The 10,390-nt window shown below is 32.8% G+C and overlaps 1 protein-coding gene across 1 annotated transcript; it reads left to right on the plus strand.

Annotated features, from left to right (window-relative positions):
* The first annotated feature begins 6,140 nt into the window (after positions 1 to 6,140).
* On the plus strand, positions 6,141 to 9,723 carry LOC21404984 (indole-3-acetic acid-amido synthetase GH3.10). The gene is made up of 4 exons (XM_010097504.2): positions 6,141 to 6,796; positions 7,270 to 7,371; positions 7,528 to 8,348; positions 8,992 to 9,723. The coding sequence occupies exons 1-4, from the start codon at positions 6,435 to 6,437 to the stop codon at positions 9,528 to 9,530; spliced, it is 1,824 nt and encodes a 607-aa protein (XP_010095806.1). The 5' UTR covers positions 6,141 to 6,434; the 3' UTR covers positions 9,531 to 9,723.
* The last annotated feature ends 667 nt before the right edge of the window (positions 9,724 to 10,390 follow it).

The raw sequence follows: 10,390 nt of genomic DNA on the forward strand, positions 1-10,390 counted from the left end.
TATAAATTATAAATATAATCCGTATGAAGTATTTGTGGATCCTAGATTTTTAGAGTGTGTTTGGTTCAAGAATTCGTATCATGGTTCATAATTTATTACAATATTTTTTTTTATAAAAAATACACGTAAATTGATAATAATTTTGAATTATAATTCTAAATCCATCAACCAAACGTCATCTTAATCTTCATGGTTCAAAAGTACAATTTACTATACTTGAACACCAAAGTTACTATACTAGGACACCAAAGATAAACTCCCAATTTTTATTTTTCTTTTTTCATATACCGAATTCAGGGGTTTTGAATTTAAAGAAAAGAGAATTCTACATTAGAGTATGAAAAAATGTCCTGCCATATGGCTTTGTTTCAGATATCATACTTATATATCAGATTTTATTAGTTTTTTGTGCTTTTTTATTTTAATGTGATTTTTATCAGATTTAAAGATGCACTATCTATAGAATTCTGTGCTGGAGAAAGCTCCTTTAAGAAAATAATTTTCAGACTTGTTTTTGTTGTGGAAAGTAAAGGGTTATCTGGTGAATGGTACTGGACCACTGGTTTTAGTTCTTAGCAAACTTTCTATAGGTTTTCCAACGCAATCTAGTTTGTATCGGACAAATACGAGAAGAAATTGGAACAATTCAGTTATGGATGTTTCTACTTATAGTGACGTTTGGTTCTACATGAGGTCTTTGGTACCTTGTGTGGAATTATAAATATGGATAAAATTATTTTAATATCTCGTGTTATTGTAAACTATGTTTTTAATATTTTGTATTTTTTTATAATATTAAAACGGTATATTAACATTTTTAAAAATGTATTCTTAATATCTTAAAGCTAATTTTGAAACGTTAAATGACCTTATTACCTTTTATTTAATGAATTAAAAAATTATAAATTTAAAAAAATCATAAAATTTTTTTATTTTGTTGTTTTCTTTTAAATATTTTCATATTTTAAAATATTTTCATATTTTTTATAAAAAATTAAGTTCTATTTAATTAACAAGAAAAATAGTTTAGATATTAAATGTCTTAAAAATCAATTTAGAGTTTCAAGAAAATATTTTTAAAAACGTTAAAATACCATTTTAATAGTATAAAAAACATAAAATACTAAAATATATATTTCGTTATAATATAAGATACTAAAATAATTTTACCCCTTAGAAATAACTAGAGATTTTTGTGGATTCTTATTTCTTAGCAATAACTCGAGATTTTGTGGGATTTGGACGGCCATAGTCATTCCACGATTTTTTTGTAGAGAATTAGAAAAACGACAAATCTTGCTTTTTTTTATTATTATTTTTTCATTTTAGGAGCAACATGATATGATATGTGGTCCGTTATTCGTACCGGGGCCTGTATATAATTTAAAGCAACATCGACGTGAAGCACATCCTTTTGGGTACCGAAAAAGACTTTTAAGCCCATGATAAAAGATTAGTGAAAATATCACAGTAGAGAACGAGAAAAAAAGTTTTTAACATAATTGACCTCCAAACTTGTCACGATTTAATAATATATTTTTAAAATTTTTAATTTTAACAATTAACTCTCAAATTTATAAAATTATTGTAATGTGTTATTTATTGATAATCAGTTAGGTGCTTTTTATTTCTCTTTATTTTATGAATAAGATACATGTCTACTTAAATTTAAATTTAAATTTATATATTCTTCGATCTTTACGTAGTTTTGTATTTTATTTTTGCGCTCTTTTTTATGAAAATAATTTCTGAAAGTCAAATCTTGACAAAATTGACATTGATAATAATTAAGGTCGGTTTAGTTCACTGATATAAGTGTTTAATTCGAGTTGAGATGTGATTTTATGTGAGCACTTTTTACTGTAGTAAAAAAGTTAGATGTGACTGTTTTTTAGAATTTTTTTACTATAACAAAACTCGGATCGGTGAAATGAACGAGACCTTAATATATTAACTAGAAGAGTTGTAAGGCAATCGAAGGCCAAAATATTATTTCTTGTGCAATTCGATTTTATCTCTCTTGTTGAGTCATATGTAGAATAAGTGGAAAAGATGCACGATGAAAAATTTAGTCGATTTGATGGTTTCAAATTGGTAATTATTGTTGTTGGTTTTTTGTTTCCCCCTCTTATATTGAACAGAATGTGAAGAAAAAACAGAAATCAAGAAAGAACAAAAGAGAAAATAAAGAAGGAAAAAATGGTGAAGAACGAGAATATATGGTCAGAAACAAAAACAAAAGGGTTAAAAAAAAAAAGAAAAAAACAACAAAGGGTGTTATTATATAGAACAATACATTATAACATTATAGCTTAGCCGGGATATTAAAAAATTCAATACTGAAAAGGGTGTGAAAAGGGTGTGAAAGTACGCATAGACCCCAACAGGATCTAGCAAGAGATACAAATGCTTTTAAATGGCTCATAATCGCAACACGTAAACCTTAAAATTTTTCATTAATCACAACTTAATCTTGATTAGATTGGAGATTACAACAATTATATGTGTGTGTGCGTGTGTATATATATATATATATATATATATATATATATGTATGTATATACACATAATGGGAGTAAGGGAAATTAAAGTAACTGTTTTTTTTTTGGCTAGAACAATAACTGTCCTTTTCATTTGAAAACAAAATATATGCCGAATGAATGCAACTTAACGACTGTTGTTTTTGTGGCTACATCTCTTGACGGATCAATGTAACGGCAAAAGTGACCCATTCCATTATAAATGGTCCTTGTACGTACGTACTCACTCTTCACAAGGGCTGGGGGGCCTAAAAGACAACGTAACATGAATTTGAGCCACTTGTTCCAAAAAATTTGGTCCCTATTTTTATCATGCCATTTTAATATCTAGACTTACTAATTAATCAACGTCCCATGTGACATTATAATATTCCGTTCCCTATGATAAGATAACTTGAACTAATATGATTACTTAGTACTGTTTGTTTTGTGGGTTAAGTAAAGAGTTTTCGAGTGTTTAGATTACCACCCTATATGTGTCTTTCAGTGGTGTAATGTGACTGCAATATGGACACCTCTTAATGTGGTGAATCCATGTAACAATATTCTCCTTCTATTGCAAAGAAAATTACCCAGCAAAGGTTTGTTAATTTTCCTAGAAGACAAACGGGGTAAACGTTTTGTTTTGAGCTCATCATAGAGTTGCATTACAAAAGTGATAATTAATTGCTAGGCAAGATTATTGGCTGTCGGGTCATATACTCTTTTTGTCATTTTATTTATCATTTTTTTATTTATTATTTAACACACAAATTTTATTTTTTTATTTTTTATTTAAATAATAATTTATTATGTTAATAAATTTTACGTGTTAAATAGTAAATATATAAAATAAAAAAAATGATAAAAGGCCTGACCAGCATTTCTCATATATAATTAAATCAGTTATTGTATAAGAGCCATGCATTGCTCTTTTGTCTTCACAGGCCCACATATTTAATTGGGTCACGTTTATTTTATCGATTCGAGTTTTTAATTTTAAATTTTTATAGTAAAAAATTTTTAAAAAATGTCACATTTAACTTTTTTTGTTACAGTAAAAAACTCTAAAAAAATATCACATCTCAACTCAAATTAAAAACTCGAATCCATAGAGTAAATGAAGCCTATATAGTACAAATCTCCTCCAGGTCTTAATCAAATTGAACTAATTATTACTGGCCTTTTATATTTTATTTTATCTTTTTACCAATAGTTAGGAAATCAAAGCCGCAAAGATGTACTATCAAGCTAGACCATGTAACTCTGACTAATGATTAAAGAAGTCCAAATTTAGCTAAGCTAAAAGCTCATTAATCCACTTAACACAGTACATGGACTATTTGAAGAGAAAAAATTTCTTAAATGCTCTAACCATTAATTTTTTATATATGTTATCATTTTCTTTAAATTTTTAACCAAAAAAAAAACGAGGATTTTAATGACAACATATTAAAAAGGATAGAATTGGATGAAGGTTTATACTAATGTGTTCCATTCAAACCTTTTAGGTTCTAGAAGGACAAAATTATTATACATGCAAAAGTAATTACACTAGTACTAGAATGGTTTTTGATATCGTGGGCCCACTTATATAGTAAGATAAGTATGGCTACATTCAAGTCGATCTTTAGTAAGGCTGCGTTCATTTTACCGATTCAAATTTAGAATTTGAGTTTTGTTACAGTAAAAAATTTTCAGAAACAGTCACATCTAATTTTTTTTACTACAATAAAAAACTATCACATAAAATCACATCTCAACTCGAATTACAAACTCGAATCAGCGAACTAAATGGACCACAAATGTAGCTTCTACCCCAATGTTATGTCTATTTGTAGTGAATTGACTACACGATTTCATTACCTACAAAAGACATATCTCCCATGGATGACAAGGTATTTCCTGGTCCTGACTTGGAAGTCGCTCCCTAACTCACCTAAGTGTAGGAGAGGGCTAAAAGGGCTCGACTTAGGGGTGGTAATTCGTGTTTGTCGTGTTGACCCTTTCAGTTAACACGGTAAGAGCTGACACGAATACGACTCATTTATTATTCATGTTAAAATACAAAACTCAAACACGACATGTATATTGACGAGTTGACACAACATGACTAATCTGTTTATTAAACAGGTAATAATAGTACCGTGTCAACCTATTTCTAATAATTTGTTTATAAAATGAGTGATAATAAGGTCGTGTCAACCTTTTTCTCAACATGTTTTTCTTTAAAAAAATATATTTGTAACATAAAAAACAAACGAGTTGTAATTGTGTTGTGTATTTGTATTACTCAAATATGACACGTTTAATAAACGGATTACGGCTAGTCAATTGCGGGTTAAAGAGTCAACCTGAAAACGACACGCTATTTAATCGTGTTTTGCAAGTTCAACCTGATTTTGACCAAAACCTATTTATGATAACCCAAACCCGTTAACTTCGTGCGGGTTTCGAGTCGTATCATCGTGTTGCTATCCGAATTGTCAGTCCTAGCTCAACTGAAATGAGAGGAAAGGAGAAATGTATAGTTTCTTCTTTCCCTGCACTTAAAGTATGAGTTAGCTGCTCTCACTTGCTATACATGTGTTGAGCTAGAAAGCATGGGGCTCATTTCTATTGGACTTCTCTGGGATAGCAGGGTTCGCTTTCATCTTTACAGAGAATCTCTCAGTATGCTAAATAGTGAAATCTCTCATTACATAGAGAATGTGCATCCCGTTATGGCATTAAATCAATAAGAGCTTGTTTGGTTAATGGATTTAAATTAAGTGATTTGAATCATAATTTAAATTTGAAAAATTTTTGTGAGAAAAAATACTGTAATAGAACTTTGAATCTCCGATAAGGGCCAAGAGAGTTAAGGGTCCATTTAGTTCGTTGATTCGAGTTTTTAATTATAGTTGAGATGTGACTTTATGTGAGAATTTTTTACTGTAATAAAAAGTTAGATGTGACTGTTTCTAAAATTTTTTTTACTGTAACAAAATTTGATTTCTAAACTCAAATCGGTGAAATAAATGGGGCTTAAATTAAAGCACATGAATTAGCCAGAACCGGAGCAGCAAATAGTCAATAACAGCACATGAGGAAACATGGGCAGTAAACAAACTAAAAGTAGGACAAGAAGAGTGCCTTTAAACCACAACTAACTAGTCACACAGGGTTCCATTGGAACGTAACACAGAAAGTTTAAGTTAAAAAAAAAAAAGAAAACGGGAGAGATACTATTTATCAGATTATCGCGGTTACCTTTTCAATTAATTTAATTCACGCACGTATTAACTTTAGAGCTCACACGATCTTACATGTCAATATTTAAATGGTTAAAACTAGTGACGACGAGTCAAAATGTATTTTTCAAAATAATTGAGAATTGGACACTTCAGCAGAGGAGGAAAGGGCGAAAAAAAAGAAAAAAAAAAAAAAAGAAAGGAAAAGGAGAAAGAAAATAAAATAAAAAGACTAGCTTTTTTACAAATTGGAGGGAAATCGCTAGCTGTCAAAGCCTCAAATTAGCTGGTTGGTTTTGGACCTTAATTTGGTCCCCTATACCCATCGCCCACAATGTTTGTCCCCTCATATTGACAGAGAAATCTCCCTCCTTCTCTGTCTCTCTCTCTCAAGATGATAAACCCCATGTCTTGTGGTCTATAAACTATCGTACTGTTGTATGATAGACTTTCTGCTTTGTGGAGCTTTTTCAGCATGGAACAAGGCCTACATAGATCACCATAGTAAAGCTCCTCTGTTTTCCACTGTATGCCACACAGAAAAGAGAGAGAGAGAGAGAGATATCTAGAGCAAGATCCCCCACTTACACAAAAAAAACATTATTGCTTTGCACCACTTTGTGATACACAACACTCTCCGCAAGCACCAACCAGAGAAGAAAACAAAAAATTTGTGTTTTGAATGGAATCGGCAGTATCAGCAGCCGAGACAAAACAGCAGCAGCAGCAGCACAGCAACGGCAGCAGCTACAATGATCAAAACGACATCGTCGGCTGGTTCGAGAGAGTGTCGGAGAACGCCGGTCCCGTCCAGACCGAGACGCTCCGCCGGATACTGGAGCTGAATTGTGGCGTTGAGTACCTCAAGAAATGGTTGGGGGACATTCAAGTCCAAGAAACGGAGGCGTGTGTATTGGAGTCACTTTACACAAGTTTAGTACCTCTTTCAACACATGCAGATATAGAGCCATTGGTACAGAGAATTGCAGATGGGGACACAGGTCCTATACTCACTCACCAACCTATCACTACTCTGTCTCTAAGGTAAAGGTACTTAGCTTCACTATTTATTTTTTTATTTACTATTCTTTTTTATTTCTTATTTGTTCTGTTGTGATCTTATTTCATTGTGCTAAAAAAAAAAAAAGAGTAGTCTTTTAGAGGTACCCTGCTATTTGAAAACATGGGGCACAGAAAGTTTTATTCATTTTTTACACCAAATGCATGAAAAGATTACTTTGCTGCTTCTTTTAGCCTTTTCTTTTATTTTTTTATAGTTAGTCTCATGAACTTTTTTTGCTGTCTTATTACAATATTGATCAGAAAGGGAAAAAGGAACCCCTTTTTTTTAGTGTTTTTTTTTTTTTTTGCTTAACATGTTTGATAATGATAAGTTTGTTATGATTTTTTTGGTCTTTTTTTTTTTTTTTTTTTGCTTAACATGTTTGATCAGTCTGATATGATTTTATTGGTCATCCTTTTTTTTTTTTTTTGTTTCCTTTCATTTGAAAATATAGCTCCGGAACCACAGAAGGAAGACAGAAATATGTACCATTTACTCGGCACAGCGCTCAAACAACGCTCCAAATTTTTAGGTTGGCAGCAGCCTATAGATCAAGGTTCAAACTTTTCTTTTTAAAAAAATATATATATATATTTATATATATATATATATATATTCTTGCCTCTTGATGAATCAATTATAACAAATTAATTGATTCACTACAAAGGATAATTGCTAGTTAGTAAAAATAATTTCCATGTTTTATGAACAGGGCTTATCCAACAAGAGAAGGAGGGAGAATCCTGGAGTTTATATACAGCAGCAAGCAGTTCAAAACCAAGGGGGATATATCAGTAGGAACGGCCACAACCCACTATTACAACAGTCAAGAATTCAAAATCAAACAAGAAAAGACCAAGTCATTCACTTGTAGCCCACAAGAAGTCATCTCTAGTGGAGACTACAAACAGTCAACATATTGCCATCTCCTACTTGGCCTCTTCTTCTCCGACCAAGTAGAGTTCATAACCTCCACTTTTGCCTACAGCATAGTCCAGGCATTTTCCGCCTTCGAAGAGCTATGGCAAGACTTGTGCACCGACATAAGGGAAGGCTCTTTGAGCACAAGAATCAGCTTGCCAAAGGTGAGAAAAGCAGTCTCGGATATCATCTCCCCAAACCCGAGTTTGGCATCGAAAATCGAAGAGAATTGCAACGAGTTAAGGGGTTTGGATTGGTGTGGTCTTATTCCTAAGCTTTGGCCAAACGCCAAGTATGTCTACTCTATAATGACAGGCTCAATGCAGCCTTACTTGAAGAAGCTTAGGCATTATGCTATGGATTTGCCATTAGTCAGCGCCGATTATGGATCGACGGAGAGCTGGATCGGGGCTAATTTGGACCCTTGTTTGCCTCCGGAGCGCGTCACTTTCGCAGTGATTCCAACTTTTTCCTACTTTGAATTTATACCACTCTTTAGAAGGCGGCAAAATTGTGCTTCAGTTAGTGATGACTTCATAGAAGATGAGCCAATCCCACTCTCCCAAGTCAAGATTGGACAAGAGTATGAGATTGTCCTCACCACTTTTACAGGTATGTTATTGTACAATATGCGGGGTTGGCTCCATAATTTTCTAACCTTGCTTTTTTGGTAATTTCCTTTTTCTTTTTGACACGCATATGTACTTACTTGACCACTTGAAAGCTTGAATTAATGCACAAATCTAGAAGTTTTTTACTCGAGCAAATGATACCCACCTATAGAAAGAACAGTAGACTTGATATGTCTGCGGACCTTTCTCTGCTATATCATTTCATAGTAAAATATGACTCATGATAAAACCCAAAACAAAAGTGGAAAAGTGAGAAATAAGAAGAAGAAGAAGAAGAAGAAGAAGCAACTAAATGGGATCGATTTGAACCATTGACAAATTTGTTTGCAGGTCTAGGGACCTCTTTGCTAATACCCTTTTCATGATACATGACCCACTAGCTTAATTTTTTTAAAGTGTTTTTGGGGGGCTGGAGGCATATCGAAAATAGCGCACACATATAATTGAAATCATTACAATTTAACCACGTTTGTTACTGTTCCTTTGTCAGGCGACTGCTACTTTTGCTAGAATTTGTATTTTCACGTGTAATGTCTGTCCTTTTTTTTTTTTGGCTCTTTTTTGACTTATTTACTAACAACAAAATTATGGTTAACCATGATACGCCGAAATTCGTGTTCCAGGGCTTTACAGGTACAGATTAGGGGACGTAGTGGAAGTGGCCGGTTTCCATAATGGGACACCAAAACTGAACTTCATGTGCAGGAGAAAACTAATACTAACTATAAATATCGACAAGAACACGGAGAAAGACCTCCAGATGGTGGTGGAGAGAGGCTCCGAGCTGCTGATGAGGAAGGCCAAAGCGGAGCTCGTCGATTTCACGAGCCACGCCGACGTCGCGCACCAACCGGGGCACTACGTGATCTTCTGGGAGATCAAAGGAGAAGTTGAAGAAAGAGTTTTGAAGGATTGTTGCACAGAAATGGACGCCTCTTTTGTTGACCATGGATATGTGGTATCTAGGAGAACCAACTCAATAGGTCCTCTAGAGTTAAGGATTGTGGAAAGAGGGACTTTTAAGAAAATTTTGGATTATTTTATAGGAAATGGGGCTGCTTTGAGCCAGTTCAAGATCCCTAGGTGCACTAGTAACCAGGTCATTTTGAGAATTCTTAATGCCTGCACTATTAAAAGGTTTTACAGCACAACTTATGATTAGAAAAGCAAGAATTAATAATAATAACGATAGTAATATAGTGTTTGTATTTTTCAAACACACAATTAGCTAGCTAGGAAAATTTAAGTTTGATTCTCATGTAACGTCCAATAAAACCATCCAAGTTTCTTAATATGGAGTTGTGAAACTGTGATGCACGTTTGGTTTAGGTTTTACGTACCTTGAATAACATGGAATTAAATGTTTGCTGAGTTTTTTCTTCAAATAATAAAAACACGATTTCATTCAACCAAACAATAAGAGTAAAAATAAAAAAAAAGGAGTAAATAGCAAGTCAAATTTCCATTCAAGTGAACAACGAAGTGAACTATATATTATACATATTTTACTAAAACAGTACTCTCCATCACTAATTTGGCTTATGAGAGTGACTGATTTTCTAGATAGACGTTTCAAAATCTGTTCTTCAGAAGCTTCATATCTGAATTAATAAAAAAATAAAAAAAACAGTCAAAACCAAACAAAAACTGCAGAATGATCTGTAGATCAAATCAAAGTGGACATCCACTCTACGAGAAACCCTAAAGGATAATGGGAAGGAAAAAGAGAAAAAAAGAAAATCAACCGGAGAGAGATTATAAGAAACCGAAAAAGTATCCATTAAAAAAAAGCGGAAAAGTAAAGAAGAAAATGATGAGAAAGATAGAGAGAAAAATGAACGGTCTAGAGTTGATTCTGGAAAAAATGTGAACATACGGTCGCTGAGTAATTAGTTATAAATACAACAAAGATTGCAAGTTTCAAGAGAAATAAAACGCATAAAATGACACCCACTTATGAACTAATGGAATTGCGGAGCGATTTTTCATTTATTCATTTGTTTTTCTTTTTCTTTTTGAAGG

The sequence above is a fragment of the Morus notabilis genome, unplaced genomic scaffold, assembly GCF_000414095.1.
Source record: "Morus notabilis unplaced genomic scaffold, ASM41409v2 Scaffold19, whole genome shotgun sequence".
Classification (NCBI taxonomy): domain Eukaryota; kingdom Viridiplantae; phylum Streptophyta; class Magnoliopsida; order Rosales; family Moraceae; genus Morus; species Morus notabilis.

Bases quoted from the DNA above. Each gene is read 5' to 3' on its own strand.
- LOC21404984 (XM_010097504.2), top strand. From the start codon at position 6,435: ATGGAATCGGCAGTATCAGCAGCCGAGACAAAACAGCAGCAGCAGCAG. The intron at 7,372-7,527 runs GTTCAAACTTTT...TTTTATGAACAG, and splicing joins GCAGCAGCCTATAGATCAAG to GGCTTATCCAACAAGAGAAG. The intron at 8,349-8,991 runs GTATGTTATTGT...TTCGTGTTCCAG, and splicing joins TGTCCTCACCACTTTTACAG to GGCTTTACAGGTACAGATTA.